Source organism: Myotis lucifugus, unplaced genomic scaffold (assembly GCF_000147115.1).
Source record: "Myotis lucifugus unplaced genomic scaffold, Myoluc2.0 scaffold_91, whole genome shotgun sequence".
Classification (NCBI taxonomy): domain Eukaryota; kingdom Metazoa; phylum Chordata; class Mammalia; order Chiroptera; family Vespertilionidae; genus Myotis; species Myotis lucifugus.
The window spans coordinates 2,138,301-2,154,822 of NW_005871139.1; the positions used below are offsets into that span (position 1 = coordinate 2,138,301).

At 51.8% G+C, this 16,522-nt stretch overlaps 2 protein-coding genes and 1 non-coding gene across 9 annotated transcripts in view; 1 reads left to right on the forward strand and 2 right to left on the reverse strand.

Annotated features, from left to right (window-relative positions):
- The first annotated feature begins 1,154 nt into the window (after window positions 1-1,154).
- On the forward strand, window positions 1,155-7,216 carry TMEM106C (transmembrane protein 106C). Of its 7 annotated transcripts, none has more exons than XM_023756303.1 (8): window positions 1,155-1,212; window positions 1,699-1,910; window positions 3,164-3,227; window positions 3,704-3,863; window positions 3,955-4,095; window positions 4,553-4,602; window positions 5,072-5,125; window positions 6,499-7,216. In XM_023756303.1, the coding sequence occupies exons 2-8, from the start codon at window positions 1,727-1,729 to the stop codon at window positions 6,593-6,595; spliced, it is 750 nt and encodes a 249-aa protein (XP_023612071.1). In that variant the 5' UTR covers window positions 1,155-1,212; window positions 1,699-1,726; the 3' UTR covers window positions 6,596-7,216. The 7 variants fall into 7 exon arrangements, with proteins under 7 accessions (XP_023612071.1, XP_014313676.1, XP_006091540.1 ...); XM_014458190.2 differs by having other exon boundaries at window positions 1,160-1,212; window positions 1,660-1,910; XM_006091478.3 differs by having other exon boundaries at window positions 1,174-1,315.
- Window positions 7,217-9,284: 2,068 nt separating this feature from the next.
- LOC111826631 lies at window positions 9,285-9,388 on the reverse strand. The gene has a single exon (XR_002829986.1). It is a non-coding gene; the product is annotated as a U6 spliceosomal RNA (small nuclear RNA).
- A 2,052-nt stretch (window positions 9,389-11,440) lies between these two features.
- The window catches only part of COL2A1 (collagen type II alpha 1 chain), a 30,351-nt gene continuing 25,269 nt past the window's right edge, over window positions 11,441-16,522 (reverse strand). Inside the window, exons 43-54 of the mRNA XM_006091480.3 lie at window positions 16,393-16,500; window positions 16,132-16,239; window positions 15,814-15,867; window positions 15,537-15,644; window positions 15,389-15,442; window positions 15,140-15,247; window positions 14,821-14,874; window positions 14,321-14,428; window positions 13,700-13,988; window positions 13,083-13,270; window positions 12,540-12,782; window positions 11,441-12,025 (exon numbers count right to left, since the gene is read on the reverse strand). Of these exons, the coding sequence (XP_006091542.1) occupies window positions 11,879-12,025; window positions 12,540-12,782; window positions 13,083-13,270; window positions 13,700-13,988; window positions 14,321-14,428; window positions 14,821-14,874; window positions 15,140-15,247; window positions 15,389-15,442; window positions 15,537-15,644; window positions 15,814-15,867; window positions 16,132-16,239; window positions 16,393-16,500 (1,569 nt within the window). The 3' untranslated portion in view covers window positions 11,441-11,878. The remainder of the gene's footprint in view (window positions 12,026-12,539; window positions 12,783-13,082; window positions 13,271-13,699; window positions 13,989-14,320; window positions 14,429-14,820; window positions 14,875-15,139; window positions 15,248-15,388; window positions 15,443-15,536; window positions 15,645-15,813; window positions 15,868-16,131; window positions 16,240-16,392; window positions 16,501-16,522) is intronic.

A 16,522-nucleotide genomic window follows, 5' to 3' on the forward strand; every position in this document is an offset into this window, starting at 1 on the left:
GTATGGGCGTGATCAAGATGTTTACAACATTCTCGTGGGTTTCAATCCTACTCAACTACATGCACCTGAACTCTATCAAGCCCACATCACTCAGCCACGTGGGGCCACGTGTTCCGACCAGAGGTTCAAGCTTACAGCTACAGCTGTTGGCTGTTATTGTGCTGGGAAGGCTCTGCCCTCCAAGCTGGGACTTGCACGTGGCAATGAGAGGACTGTGCCCTCTCATCAGTCCAAGGCTTGAACCTGTCCAAACACTGTAGCGGCCCCCACAGCAGAGAACTCGGAGGTGTCCAGCCCACTCTCCATTGCCAAGCAGGCCCCTCATTCACTCCGTTGAGAATCTCTCCTCTCCCCAAGCATCATCTTTAGTAACTTCAACTGCTTAATGTCCGCCCTCACTTCCTTCTGCTTGCAGGCTAAGCTCGACCTGGCAGTACCTACAGAGAAACCCACCTTTTAAGTGTTCTCTAGGCCGGCCAGGGTCTCTAGCGGTCCGGTCAGGGTGGCTCAGTGGTTGAGCGTGGACCCCTGAACCAGAGGTCATGGTTCAATTCCCGGTCAGGGCACATGCTGAGGTTTGAGGCTCCATCCCCAGTGCGGGGCGTGCAGGAGACAGCCGATCAATGATTCTATCTCATCATTGATGTTTATATCTCTCTCTCTCTCCCCCCCTCTCCCTTCCTCTCTGAAATCAATAAAAACTTATATATATTTTAAGTGTTCTCTAACCCCTATGTGCGTGTCTTTTTGCTTGTGGTCGGCTGGGGGAGGGGAGGGCAGTTTTCGTGTTTTCTGCATCTTTGTACCTTCAGCATCTACACGGCCTCTGTGCTCAAAAAAAAATCGTTGAGAGTGGCTTTGGCTGCGGAGCCTCTTTATTCCTCCCGGGCGGGCGGAGAGACGTTCTCCTCCGGAAACGTGGCTGGAGCCTTTCCCAACATTACTGGGTAACAGCGCTCTCTCCGCGCGGTTACCTCCCCCAGGCCGCTTGGGGCGCTGCTCTCCCCGCACTCGGCAGCCCTCTAGCGGCGCCGGCTGCTGGGCCGCGAAGAGCGCACGCGCAGGCCGCGTCCCCTGCCGCTCACCATTGGGCGCATGCGCCCCGAGTGCGGCTGCTCAGAGGACCGGACAGGTTAACTCCGGAGGCGGGCAGGGGGCGGGGCGGGGTAGGCTGCGCCCAGGAAGGAGTTGCTGGGAGTTCGCGCCTGGCAGGTGCGGGACTGCGGCCTGCGCTCCCTGCTGGGCGGGGCGGGTGGTCTCCGAGCGTCGCTGTTCGCCAGGGGGCGTGACCTGAGCCCGCCTCGTGGGCTGACAGGCGAGTGGGCGGATCTCTAAGGCTGGCCATTAATTTGGTGTCGGTTGTTTGTTGCGGAGGTTTTCTCGAGGAGGGCACGGAGTTCGCAGTAGTAGACGGAGAAGGGGCCAAGCCGGGCCAGGTGGGAGCTGGGGTGCCCCGAGTCCCGGGACGGCGAGGAGCTGGGCAGGTTGGCGGAGGCGACCAGTCCCTCCAGCTGCACGGAGGGGTCGGAGGGGGTGGGGAGCATTGCTACAAAACGAAGGCGCAGGAGAAGTTGTACAGGTGTTTGGGATCACACGGAGAACAGCAGTTTGGTCACTGTTGTGTTTTCCCTTTTCTCGGTTTCTTCCCTCCTTGTGCAGTGTGGCCATTAACATGCACCTGGACTCTTCGCCCCCTAGGACATGACCCAGGTGGCACACCCTGGCCATGGGGTCTCAGCATTCCGCCTCTGCGCGCCCTCCTTCCCACAAGCGAAAGAAAGATGACAGAGAAGATATGCTGGACGAACGGGAGCAGGAAGAAGCCATAGCCCAGTTCCCATATGTGGAGTTCACGGGGCGGGACAGCATCACCTGCCTCACGTGCCAAGGGACAGGCTACATTCCCACAGGTGAGAACCTTTGAGAATCCCGAGGTACCCACTGGGCTTCTGCTCCCAGACAGAGCCTTTACTCTGGGCAGGAATGTCACAGCGGTAGATGGTGCCCTGAACAGGAGCCATCAGCTGACCCCATACATTGGGGCAGGTTCCACAACTTCTGTTGGTTTCCTTATGTATTTGAAAGCCGTTCTTTTCTTCACTTCCACTCTTTGGTTCTTTGTTTCCTTGGCTTGGAACTTTTGGTTTTGTTAGAGAGCAAAAATTCAGTCGAGTAAATTTGAAGATCTAATTGGCTTTAGTGAGCGATTCATAAATCGAGCGGCATCCCAAGTATAGCGGAGCCCCAAGGAGCTGTACAGTGTGGATGCTTTTATAGGCAGAAACTGGGTGGAACAGGAAAGTTGTTAGCAAAAGAAAAGAAAGGATTGTTTCGGGCAAAGGGGATTGCTCGTGGGGGTGGGGAGAGGATGAAGAGGGTCCACATGACCAGAAAATTCCAGACTGACGGATTAAGATTACACTCCCGGAGAAGTCTGAAACTGTAATTAGGTCAAGTATTAAGTCTGGGTTCACTGTCATGGGTTTCAGCACAAGTGACTCCACTTTGGGCTTGTGGTTGTCTCTTTCACAGTTTGCTGTGCATTGTGGGATTTGTTGACAGGCACGTTTCTTTATTGTTGTCACTTGTAAGACTTGGAACAGCTTTGCTCTGTGGAAGCTTCTTTTCAAGGGAGCAGATGGTGAATCATTAACAACCTAAGATCTGAAAAATATGTATATCACGTGGGGAGAGAAAAACAAATGCTCAGGAGCGGAGCCTGGATTAGGTGCAGAGTCATATGTCACGAAGCTGGTTCCCAGGAAGTCATACAGCTTTAGATCATGACAAAGGTTAGAGCTGTAAGAACCATCTCCTCCAAAGCTTTCATATTAGAGGTGAGGAGACAGTGGCCTGAAGGGGTAATGCCTCCCCAAGGCCATGCAGGAAAGCCAGACTTAGGGCCTCCCTTCCTGGGTAGTGTACCTGCATGTCTCGGACCCTAGATTTCTCAACTTCCACGTCACTGCCCTGGCAGCACTGATACATGTTTTGTAATTTGTGACACTCTCTATAGAGTTAGTTAGTTATTAGACCCAAAATGCGAATCTATGTCTAATTCCAAACAAGTATAGGTTGTGGCAGGCTGATGTGCGATGTGAAGGCAAGTACTGCTAACATGTGAGATTTATTTTAGCAAAATAATTGTTTGGTTATTTTATAGAGCAAGTAAATGAGTTGGTGGCTTTGATCCCACACAGTGATCAGAGACTCCGCCCTCAGAGAACGTGAGTTACCTGCCTCTCTCCTGTTAATACCTAATTCTATCCCTGGTCCCTTTTTATACATATAAATGCCAGTTTTTGAAAACTTTTATCTGTTCTTGTCAATTCCTCCATTTCCTTTAATACTATTTGCTCAAGGAAGATATCTCTTCCCTCATCACCATCTGGGGGAGGAAACTTGAAGCTAGAAACATTCTGAGGGCCCAGGGAAGGAACTGGATTGGGAGGAATTGGAGCAGAGGTGTCCTGGGGGTTGAAAAAATGTTTCTGTCTACACAGCTCCCCTCTTCAGCGTCCCTTCCCAGATTGCAAACAGCAAAGGCTTCTGCCTCTGCACTCATTCTTGCCTGGTTTGTGGTTCCTAGCCCTTTGACCTTTCCTGTCCCTGCCCCCGTCAGTCCTGGCTGTGCATTTAATCTTAACCGATTGGACCTTGACATCTGACTACCCACGTGGGTCATGTGCTGTGTCATTTGCAGCAAGCAGTATGTCCTCCTGTCTGTCCTGCTATGCCTCCTGGCATTTGGTTTGGTGGCTTTCTTCCTATTTCCACATTCAGTCCTTGTGGATGATGACGGCATCAGAATGATGAATGTCACATTTAATAAGCAGGACTCCCTTGTAATCCTCGCCATCAAGGTAAGACTTAGGGCCTCCCTTCCTGGGTTGTGTACCTGCATGTCTCAGACCCAGGAAACTTACACTTCTTCCCTCCCTTGCCCTGATGCAGGCCACCCTGAAAATCAGGAACTCCAACTTCTACTCTGTGGCAGTGACCAGCCTGTCCAGCCAAGTTCAGTACATGAACACAGTGGTTGGGTCATATATGACAACTAACGTCTCTCTCATTCCGCCTCGGAGTGAGCAACTGGTATGCCGGTGTTTTTAGGATCCTCGCCCCATAGGCCTGAGAGAAGAGTGGGGGCTGTGGGAATGCCATAGCCTCTTTACTTTCTTTTTCCTCTCATTTCCACTTATAAGAACTGGTTGATGAGAAAGACCTGGCGAGCTCTGTAATTATGAAAAATTAGAAGGGGGGTGGGGGAATCAGCTAGCATTTAAATATTAGAGGAACAAAAGAATATGTAAAAGAAAGCAATTGGGTACAAATCAAGATGAGGCAAAATGATAGTCTGAGGTCCACTGGCCTCTCCGAAGGGAAGAGGCGGGAAGAATTTGTTAGGGGCACATAGTCTGTGTGAGGGCCAGTCTTAGGGAAACGTGTGTCTGAGATGGAAGGATGGTCCCAGGTCTTTAGATGCTAATGACAGTATTGTTCTGTGTCAGTCCTGCTTGGCCACAGACCAATTCTGGTGTTTTCTTTACAGGTGGACTTTCTGGTGCAGGCGGAGATGGGAGGACCATTTTCCTATGTGTAGTAAGGACGCTGTTCTCTCTCTGTGTTCTCCGCTGGATGAAAGGGATGCAAAGTTGTACTCAGTTGATTGATTGGGGCTGGTCCTGCCTTAAGGCTCAGCCTTTGGCTCCCTGACTTTGGCCGTCTTGAGATTTATTTGGAGGATGTGTTTTTAGCTGTGTGACTGAAGTGCTGGAATATCTAAAAGAGAACATTAAGCCACTAGAGACATTTCCAAGCTCCAGCATTTATATGATGGGTTTGAAAAAACAGAGTATCTCAGTGTGGGAGGATGCAAGGACACTAGGGATTGGGAACTAGTCAGCCGTGGCAGCGCCGAGGTCAGGAGAGCCAGTGTGGGGAGGGGAGGCGCCCAGACAGGGCTGACTGCCCCTCCGTTTGACAGTGTAACTCCATACTCTTTTGCTGTTGCTCATTTTTTTGTTTTGTTTTAACTAAACTGACTGTTTCTATATTTGCTGTTTGTTAGCTTCTTCTGCACATTACCCGATATCCAGGTGCACAACATAGTGATCTTCTTGAGGTACGTTGCTCTCCTTCCTGTTCCACGGCCTCTGTATTTGAGTCTGGACCATGAGGCTGTGTGAGCTCACCACCTCCGCGCAGGGGAGCCTGTGTGACCCACAAGGCACCCAGCCAAAGAGGGGACGCCTATGCCTTCAGGCACAGATACAGTAAACTTTTGGTGTCCTCTGGATGCTGTGTCCAAACCCCTTCACAAATTCCCAGACTCCCGGTGAATAATTAGATGTATAATGTTTTCTGTGAAACAAGGTCTAGTTCTGTGATCCCTTTAGAATCCTGACGAGACTAGTAAAGAACAGAAAGCTTCCTCCAGGTGTAAGTACTGAGCATTTGGCCAGACTGTCTCTCTAGCCACGCAAATTACCTGCCACATATCATGGACCTTTAGGGTCACTCCTAGAACCATGACAAGGGTCTGCTGCAGACGTTTGAAATAGGAGAGTGTAGAGCAGGGGTGGGGAACCTTTTTCTGCCAAGGGCCATTTGGATACAGGCAGTCCTCGGGGTACGTCGGACTCGATCTCCCATTTATTTATATATATAAAAAAGTTCCGTCATTTCGACGTATGTACATATGTGCTTTATGTTTTTTATTATTTACTGTATTTACCACAAGTAAAGGTCAGGAATTGTTATCTTTCTTTTAAATTTTTTTTACTGTTTCACTTCATTACTGCTGAGTATGTGCTCCATGTGAGTGACGTAGGTGCTTATGTAGGTGGGTTCTGACTTATGGCGAAAATCGAGTTACGTGGCGCCATAGGAACGGATCACCGACGTAACCCGAGGACCTACTGTATTTGTAACATCATTCAAGGGCCATACAAAATTATCAACTTAAAAATTAGCTTCTATATTTGGTCAAACATTTAATTAACTCACCCTAATGCCTTGGCAGGGCTGGACCAAAGGATTTTGCGAGTCTTATACGGCCAGAGGACTGGACATTCCCACCCCTGGTGTAGAGTGAGGTTTCCCAGCCTCGCACTATTGACATTTTGGCTGAGACAGTTATTTGTTGTAGGTGCTTTCCTGTGCATAGTAGGATATCTAATGGCATCCCTGGCCTCTGCCCACCAGATGCCAGTAACACCACCTCCCCCCCTCCGTTGTAACAACCCAGAATGTCTGCAGACATTGCCAGAAGCCTGTGTGGGGTAAAATCTTCCCCAGTTGAGAAATGCTTGTTTAGAATGTCTCAGCATCTCGGTGGATTTAAAAAGACTCTCTGGGTTTCTGGTTGCATAACCATGAAAATATGTGTATGGGACACATGGATATTGTTGCCTGAGTTTGCAAGAAATTATTTGGGCAATTTTTCTTATTTCATCTCAAAAGCAGAATTAATTCTCCTTGGTTTCTTTTTCCTAGAACTTCAGTGAAGATTTCGTACATTGGCCACATGACCCAGAGCTCCTTGGAGACACATCACTATGTGGATTGTGGAACAAACTTCTCAGCTGTTTAGAAACTGCTTTTGGCTCTCCCACAGCAGCACCTGTCGGAAGAGACACCCCATCCGTTCCTAGGGCCTGCGTTCTGCACCTACCCAGGTGGTAGAAGTAGAGGAGAAACTGGTTCTCTTAATCCCCAGCAAACACCCGCCTGCCGCTTGGGAGGAAACCTCGCCTCTGTGGCCCCATTTCCGTTTCCCTGAACCAGCGAATCACTGCCCAGTACCCACTCTGTGCCCAGCAAATAGTAGGCACTCGAGGTTTGAAGACTTCCATTCAGATCTTGCCAGCTGTGCTTGGAGATTATAAGCTGAAAGCACACCAGGATACAGGTTAGAGAACCAGAGAGGGGCGTGAGGAGGACTGTCAGTGCAGCTGCACAGCTGTCAGGACCTCATGGCACCGAAGAGGCAGCGGGGAGGGAAAGTGTGTATGCATAAAAGAAAGCGCAGACCATTCAATATGTGATTTTTTTTCATCTGTTCCTCAATGCCTAGGAACTTAAAAACCTTTTTCTTGTAGAAATTTATAATTGTTTTTACTAAGAGTCTATGTGGGGCTTGATTAACCCTGCATCCATTGGCTGGAACATGGATTGGGGGTTTGGTAGGAAAATAAACCCTGCTTTTGATTCATCTGCGTCTTCTGTTGCCTGGATGTCTTAGACACCTCCAGGGGGGGCGTGGATTAGGTGCCTGCTAAGTAGGTCAGCACAGGATGGGAAGAGAAGAGAAGAACCCCTGAGTATGCCATCCCCGGAGGCTCTTATCACAGAGAACAGCCTCACTTTTCCTGGTCTCTGGTGGTGACGTGCTGCCCTATTGCTCTTCTGAAACAGAGCACTTAATGCCCCCTGGAGGTTGGAAGAGGTAGGGCAGAGATGCCTAAGGAGTGAAGCCGCTTCTTGGGGTGGAATAACTTCCCCACCACCACCACCGGGACCCACTGGCTGTCGTTCTGATGAAAGGGGCCTGGTTTGAGTTTGAAAGTTTCTTGAACTGGCTCCAAGCTACAACCACCAAAGTGGGCTCTAGCCCCATTGTGGGAAGCTGGAGTAGTCGGGTTTCAGACCTCAGCTGAGGTAGCCTCTGGAAACCCTAACAGCAGCAGGTGGTGGCAGGGGTCAATATTAGTCCTCATGCCCATTGCTTCATCTTCAATATTTGCTCATTGATTTTGACACTGAATCTTTTTTTTCTTTTGTTAATCCTCACCTGAGGATATTTTTACATTGATTTTTAGAGATGGTGGAACAAAAAGGGAGAAACGAGAGAGAAAAATATCTATCTCTCATAAATTGGTTGCCTCCTGCACGTGCCCCGACCAGGGCCAGGGATCCAGCCTGCAACAGAGATACATGCCCTTGACTGGAATCGAACCCAGGACCCTTCAGTCCTCGGGGACTACGTTCTATCCACTGAGCCAAACCGGCTAGGGCAACACTGAATCTTTTTTTTTTAAATATATTTTATTGATTTTTTTTATAGAGAGAAAGGGAGAGGGACACAGAGTTAGAAACATCGATCAGCTGCCTCCTGCACACCTCCCACTGGGGATGTGCCCGCAACCAAGGTACATGCCCTTGACCGGAATCGAACCTGGGATCTTTCAGTCCGCAGGCCAATGCTCTAGCCACTGAGCCAAACCAGTTAGGGCCACTGAATCTTTTTTTAACTAAGGCTAAATTTTGTGACTGCTTTACTGACATTGATCATGATTGAGTAACCGCACGCTGAGAGCTGAGAGCTGAGTTTCAGTGTTACACTGGGTCCTTTAATTGTCTGTATGATCACAGTAGTGATGACTGTTCTGTATATTGACGATGGGACAGGACTTGCACGGAAGCAAATGTACACCGTTTCTGAGATCGTTGCCCTACACGCATGAAGATGTTCACCTTGCGACATTTCCTCTTTAATTTCCCTAATAGCTTCTAGTGCATATTTTCATGTAATTTTGGAAAACTACTCATATTGGTACTTAAGTTTCAATGATTTTTGTGGCTGTGCTTCAATAGCATTTCTTGCTTCTCAGTGTTACCTTTAAATCCAGCTGCGATGTTCAAATGAAAGCACTTAATTGTTTTAAACAGCAGTAAGCCTGACCTCATAATGCTCTGAAATCTCATACCTGTTCACATCCTTAGCCCCCCGAGCTGCACTGTGGGGTACGCTGTATAGTCGTGCCAGGCTGTCCGTCAGTCCTTGAACAAATGCGTACAGTTTGCTCTCGGCAACACCAAAATAGGAAGGGGAAGTGGCTGGCTCAGCTGTCATTGCCATCATCATCGTGTTTCTAGTGGACTGAAATTTGGAAAGAATGTGCTTCTTGAAAATGAGACATACTCTGAGATCTCTTTTTCTCTGTAGCTTCCTGCTTGGCCTCTACTGTGACCCCTTTTTTGCTCTCAAACTACTTACGCTGTGTCACCTGGTTGAAATCTCCATTGGTTCATTTACTCATTCCAAAAAGGTATTTATTGAGCACCTGCTGTATGCTAAGGATTACATTTTCTGATGTGTTTTGTCCAGAGTCATAGCTAGAAGTTTAAAACATCATTACAAGCCTTTTGTTTTAGATAATTTTATTAAACGTTTTTAATGTTGACATAATTGAAGGTGTCCCCTTTTCCCGCCCTTTGCTCTCCTTCATTCACCCCCACTTCCCCCTCCCTTGGCCTTCACCAAACTATTGTCTGTGTCCAAAAATATTGAACGCTTCACGAATTTGCATGTCATTCTTGTGCAGGGGCCATGCTAATCTCTATCCTTCCAATTTTTTAGTGTATGTGCTGAGAAAGCGAGCACCATCACAAGCCTTTTATACTCACCAGGCCCCATCTCTTCCTTAACTCTAGTTACCCCAAAGTAGGGTCCCCTCAATCTCCGGGTCAACTGTCTAGGAATTCTAGCCCCAAGTGTGAAACATTACTGAAAGAACCAGCCTATTTGTAAATGCTCTCCCTGAATCCTAGGGGTTCCCAAATATTTCCTCTGCTCAAAATAGTCCTTATTCTTTGCCTTTATAAGATTCTTCAGTAAGATTCTTGAGAGCACCCTTTTAAAATTCTGTGTTCCTTCACTTGTTTAGAAGGGGAACTATTTCAGAAGTTGTTCTGTAATTTACCCTGGATCTAAGGAACTTGAGTAAGTCTTGGCTGGAGCAGACTCCTGACTCCCCGTTAAAAGCCTTCAGACACTTCAGAAGAGCTGAGGACGCTCGAGAGGAAAAATAACCTGACTGAGGCCTCACAATTAGTAAGCCAGGTCTGTCTGCTCAAGCCTGCTGGGGGTCAGGATTTTCTATGAGAAGTTATTCTAACTGGAGAGACCTTCTGCCTTTCCTGGGGCATTCGGGATCACAGGAATTAGTATGAACCCGGTTACTCTCACCCCTCTGGGCCAGGTTGGGACAAGGAAGCAGCAGTAAGTAGCACATTCACTGCCAGCCAGGGTGGTGCATTTCAATTTGACCACACACAGGCAAGGTTCTCTGTTCCTCTGCTTCTCTTCCCTTAAGCTCTACCTCGGGTTCACTCCCCAATTACCATGCAACAGTTACTACAATTTCTAGGTTTAACCAGGTACCCAGGAAGTGTGTGGGCTGCGAGGGATCACCTTTATATCCTGGTGCAAATGGGACTTCACTTATCAAGGTCTGAGCTGCTTTAGTAAAAATAAGTAACACTGCCCTGGCCAGTGTGACTCAGTTGACCGGGCGTTGCCCATGCACCAAAAGGTTGCCTGTTCCATTCCCTGTCAGGGCACATGCCCAGGTTGCAGGCTTGATCCCCTGTAGGGGGCATGCAGGAGGCAGCCAATTGATGTTTTGCTCTCACTTCGGTGTTTCTCTCCCTCTAAAAATCAATAAACTATTATTTTTTTAAAGGAATAAGTAGCTCTGATGCCACTGTGGGAAGCAAAGTGAGCTAGGAAGCAGAATGGGCTCTTGGAGTGTGGTTGACAGGTTCAAACCAAACTCAACTCTTCATTTCCACCTATTGTCTCAGGAAATACTTTAATAAGCATCTGTACACCTCACTGCTCTCCCCTTGGCTCCCATTAGCTATCTTGATAGATGGAAGGGTTGTTTATTCTAAATTATGAACTAGCCCTCTCTAGTGGAGAAGGTGTCAGCTTCCTCATTTTTGCCACATACACAAGTCCTTGGAAAGCAAGGGACTCCTGATGGTAAGGAGAGATGAGAGGCTGGCTGTTCATAAGCCCGCTGTTGGGAGGAAGTGCAGAGAAGCTTTAAATGTAGGTCCAGGAAGTATAGAATGGGGGGACAGAGGTACAGGGGCAGGAAAGAGGAATAGGGGTGGGTTAAGTGTTCAACACTCCCACCTCTCCTTGATCTAAAAGTCTTAGAAAAAGACATAAATAAGTAGGTCACCAAGATTGCCTGATTGTGTGTCCTTAGCATGGGCCTCCCAAAGATTCCCTCCCCTCTCCTTCCCCACTCTCCACACCCCCTCCTCCCTCAGGAGCATCTTCAACCTCGCCCGCCCAGCAAGATGTAGCCCACACATTGTCCCATCCTCTGAGCTCGGAGCATATCATTTCTCTTGCACTAATCTACCCAGAGTCCTGTGCCATGTTTACTGTCATCCCTCCTTTGTCCCTCCCTTCCCAAATCTTGGTCTCTAGCCCCAGTTGACCCCTGGGTTTCACACAGTGCCAAGGTTGACAAAAAGAGGCAAGTCTGTGTTCATGTGAGGTCACTAAACCAGGCAGTGTGGCCTCAGTGCCCGCCCTTTGGTTGAAAAGTCAACAAAAGAAAGCCTTCGGATGGCCATCTGGTCACGCCTGGAGAACAAAGACTAATGGGAAATAAAGAACAAAGCTCGAGTCCATACATACTTTCCAATAATTTTTTTTGTTTTTAATATCAATCGATGTTTTAAAAAATACAGAGGTGTTTGACACAGAATAGCACCATTGTGTAGGACACACAGTTCCTGTGCCCGGCACCCGAAGTGGGTCTTCTTGCCTGGGCTGGGGGGCAGTCACTCAGGGGGCGTTTGACTCTCACCAGTTAGTTTCCTGCCTCTGCTTTGACCCAAAGGTCTTACAGGAAGACAATAAATAAATAGAACACCGAGATTTTATTTTGCAGTCTGCCCAGTTCAGGTCTCTTAGAAAGAGAGGGGAGAAAATCCAAACTGTGAAAGGGTGGGATGAATGGACATCAGGTCAGGTCGGCCATTCAGTGCAGAGTCCTAGAGTGACTGGGGTTGGAAAGTACTTGGGTCCTTTGGGTTTGCAATGGATTGTGTTGTTTCTGGGTTCGGGTTTTTACAAGAAGCAGACAGGCCCTATGTCCACACCAAATTCCTGCTCGGGCCCTCCTATGTCCATGGGTGCAATGTCAATGATGGGGAGGCGCGAGGTCTTCTGTGACCGGTACTCGATCATAGTCTTGCCCCACTTACCGGTGTGTTTCTGGAGAAGAAAGAGAGGAGACACTATTCAGTGATACCTTGAAATCCAATGCCAGCTGCCCAGGACCCCAACACTGAGCATCGCAGAACACAAAGTGAAAAACACACTTGGTGCTCCTTAGACCTCTTCTTGGCTGGCCAGAACCCTCTCCACCTCACTCCTGCCCTTCCCAGCAGGGCCTCCCTTCTCCTCCTTCCCACTCCCCGCAGTGAGCTCCTCGCCTGTGACCCCCTTGTCATTCCATCTCATAGTCAGCCCATGAACATTACAGGAATCCTCCTACAAGAGTCTTTGGACACACTGGGTAAGGTCTTATTTCCCTTGAGCCAAGGAGAACAGCATACACCTCTCCCCCACCTGTCACTCTGCATGTCTTCTCTACATGGCACACACCTCTGATGAGTCCCTCACTTTAGCACCACGACACCTGCTGGGGGCCAACCCTCCGCCCACTCAGCCTGAACCCTGGGCCCTGGGCAGTTCATGTCTCTAGCAGCTCCAGCAGCCGACTCACCGTGCAGCCATCCTTCAGCACCGTATACGTGAACCTGCTGTTGCCCTCAGCCCGGATCTCCACATCATTGGAACCCTGGATGAGCAGGGCCTTCTTGAGGTTGCCAGCTGCTTCGTCCAGGTAGGCGATGCTGTTCTTGCAGTGGTAAGTGATGTTCTGGGAGCCTTCAGTGGACAGCAGGCGCAGGAAGGTCATCTGGACGTTGGCAGTGTTGGGAGCCAGGTTGTCATCCCCGTAGCTGAACTGTTAGGGCAGAGAGCAATGGTGTGAGGCCTGGGTGTGGCCTTCAATGGGACCAGGGGCTCCAGGGTTCAGAGGAGCTGAAGGGGGTTAGGGGAGCAGGTCAAGGGAGGATGGTTTTGCTTCCAGGGTGTAGAGCAAGCCTCCAAAAACCTCTTCCTCCACCTCTAAATGGGAGAAAATGCTATTCCTCCTCTTTCCTTCCTTGCGGCCCCAAAGAAAACTGGTGAGAATGTGCGCAAGGTGCTAAAAACTTCCAGGGAGAGAGAAGAACTCTCTGGCCAAGAGCAACCAGGCACTCACGTGGAAGCCACCGTTGATGGTTTCTCCAAACCAGATATGTTTCTTGTCTTTGCTCTTGCTGCTCCACCAGTTCTTCTTGGGAACGTTCGCTGGGTTGGGGTAGACGCAGGTCTCGCCAGTCTCCATGTTGCAGAAAACCTTCATGGCGTCCAAGGTGCAGCCCTGGTTGGGGTCGATCCAGTAGTCTCCTGCAGGGGGAGGAGGCAACGCCCCTTCAGGGCTCAGACAGGCACAGACACACCCTCCCAAGAGGCTCAAAGACAGAAGGTATACCAGGGGGAGAGGAGCAGGGTGTGAGGGCCACACGTGGCCCAAGGCAGGGGGGACAGAGGGATCAAGGGAAGGGGGCTGAATGGGAAAGTCAGTGCTAAATGGGGCCGTGAGCAGCGGGGCAGGTGCAGTGTCTGCCTGGAGGATGGAACTCTACCATGCAGCCATGGCAGGACAGGAGCCAGGGCTTCAGTTTCTCTGCTGTGAAATGGGAGAGCAGCTGTCTGCCAGAACATTCCAGGCCCACCTCTGCCCTGCACTAAGAGGTGCCTCCTCCCTGGCTCCGAAGGGGCCAAGCCCAATGGCTGCCCTCCTCCCTGGGGCCAGGGCCTGCCCTCCAGGCTCACCGCTCTTCCATTCTGGGTGGCAGAGTTTCAGGTCCCGGCAGGTGCGAGCGGGGTTCTTGCGGGAGCCCTCGGGGCTGCGGATGCTCTCAATCTGGTTGTTGAGGGACTTGAGCGTGGCATCCACCTCCACGTCATGCTGCCTCAGATTGCCGGCTGCCTGATCGGCCCGCATGTACTGCATGGGGTCGGGGCCTTTTTCTCTCCCGCCTAAGCCAGCAAAGGCTGACATGTCAATGCCAGGGCCGGGGGGACCTGGAGGGCCAGGGGGTCCGGGATTCCCAGGAGGACCCTGCATCAGAAAATGGAGAAATCAGCCTGGAATTGCGGGGAGGTGCCCCTCCTGTGTCCATCCACCTGCTGAAAGGCACTAGAGTGTTTTCTTCTCAGTCCCATGGGCGGGGGGAGGGTGCAGCAGGCCAGGACCAGGAAAACTATAGCACTTTCCCTATTTCCTCATTAGCCCCCCTCTTCTGTGTCCCAACACTAATGGTGGGAACCTCCAGGGAGAGCCCAGGATAAAGGATGCCATCCCCATTAGCTGTAGGCTGCTGCCCCCAAAAGCTCACGCCTCTGGGATGCTGGGGACACCCCAGGCAGCAGGGAAGGAGTCAGGGCACTTACAGCGGGGCCTGTTTCGCCAGAACGTCCACGGGGACCAGGAGGTCCGATGGGGCCAGGGATTCCATTAGAGCCATCTTTGCCAGAGGGACCGACGGGGCCAGGAGGACCCTGCAGGCAGGGGAGAGAGGAGGGAGAGAACAGTCATCAGCAAACGGAAGGTCGGGAGTAGCTGGGGCTGGTTACGCGGCCGTCCTGAGCACTAGCCACTCTGTCCCAATCTCCGCGTTTCTCAGTCATAGGCCCCAAACTGGTTTCACGCTCCCCTGCCTTCCTAAGCTCCTCTTTGTAATTCCTGTTCTTGGGAGCTCCTGGGAGTTCATCCTACCTGTGATCTCAGGTGCTCTCCTGGCCACAGTCACACTGAGCCGGTCCTCCCTCCGCTGCAGAGTGAGCCTCTGAGCACAAGGCTTCCCCAGAAGCAGCCACACTTCCCTCCCAATTGGCCGCTTGGCCAGCGCCCTGGCCCCACCCTGAGGAAGGGTTCGCTCCATCCCACTTACTCTAGGGCCAGAAGGACCAGCAGGACCAGAAGCACCTTGGTCTCCAGAAGGACCCTGTGCAGAAGAAAGAGGCAAAGGTCAGAGGTCAGCACAGACAGGGCCCCGTCTTCCAGGATGGGGGCCGTGAATACATACATCATGGAGTTGGAGGAATAGATATGGGCCCTACCCTATTCCCATCCCACCTGCTCCTCCCTCCAACCCTGAGAAGTCCTGGACATTCCTCAGGCTGATACCACGTCTTAGCAGCACGGGAAACTCAAGTGGGCTCTGAGCAGGGGGAGGCCTTGGGGAGCCAAGCACAGGCAGCAATACTCACAGGAGGGCCGGGGAGACCCTGCAGACCAGTGAAGCCACGGTGTCCCTTCAGTCCCCTCTCGCCAGCCTCTCCAGTCTCTCCTTTGTCACCTCGGGGGCCTTGAGGGCCCTGGAACAAGACAGACACAGGTTGGGTCAGGTCCGGCTGGCCTCCCCTGAGCCATGAGTCCAGGATCCCAGGGCACCCGCTGCACCGCCCCCCCCAGCCTGCCCCCGTCCGGGACTCAGTTCAGGACATTCAAATACTCACTGGGATCCCACGGGCTCCAGCTGGTCCTGCGGGGCCCATGGGGCCTTGTGCGCCCTGTGAGGAGAGGGTGGGGGCAGCGTCAGAGCCAGGCGGGGACAGGGCCGCCTCCTCTGCATCCGCCATCGGGCTGGGCTCCCCTGGTACTCACAGCTTCTCCTCGGTCTCCCTGCTTGCCAGTTGGGCCAGCGGGGCCCGGAGAGCCAGGGGGCCCAGGGGCTCCAGGAGCACCCAGGGGGCCCGTCTCACCACGATCGCCCTGTCAGGAGAGAGGTCTCAGGCTCAGAGAAGAATGTTCCAAAAGAGGCAAGGGAAGAAGGTGCTTCCAGGCTGACACAAACCTGACCCAACCGACTCCTCCGCTGACCTATTAGGCCCAGCGGACCGTCCTCCAGGTCCCACTGCCCACAGAGACCCCAGATACTCACCTTGACTCCAGCTGCGCCATCTCTGCCAGGGGGGCCGTCGGCGCCAGGGCTTCCCTAGGCAAAGGGAAACGATGCCGTTAGAGCTGCCCCTGCCCGTCTCCCCGTCTCCCACTCTGCTCCCCGCAGAGCCCCGGGCTGGCTCTCTGTCCAACTGCGGCTTTGGAGCCAAAGCTTTCCCACAGAGCTCCTCCCGCCTTCCTCCCGAGCGCCCAGTTCTAAGTCTCCTCTCTCCACCACGACCTTCCCATGGCACCCGGTGCTTGAGCCTCAGCCCGGCCCATCCTGTTACCCTCCTCCGCGGTGGGACCCACCACTCACCTCTCGTCCGGGTTCACCAGCGGGACCAGTCAGCCCAGGGGGGCCCACAGGGCCAGGGGGACCTCGGTCTCCAGATGCACCAGGAGCTCCCTGCTTGCCAGGCTCGCCCTGAAGGGACCATGACAGTGAGGATGAGCGTGGCTTCTAAGTATCCCTGCCCCGGGGAAAGGGCTGACGAAGGGACACCCAATGCTCTGAGGGAAGAGCGTCCAGCCCGAGGCTGGCCCCCCTCACCCAGAGGAAGGGGCGCCCCGCACTCACCGATGGGCCGGGCAGGCCGGGGAATCCTCTCTCACCACGCTGTCCGGGCAGACCAACGATGCCCCTCTGACCAGCCAGACCCTGGGGACCTGGAGGACCATCGGGACCCTGAGAGGAAAGGAGAAAGATG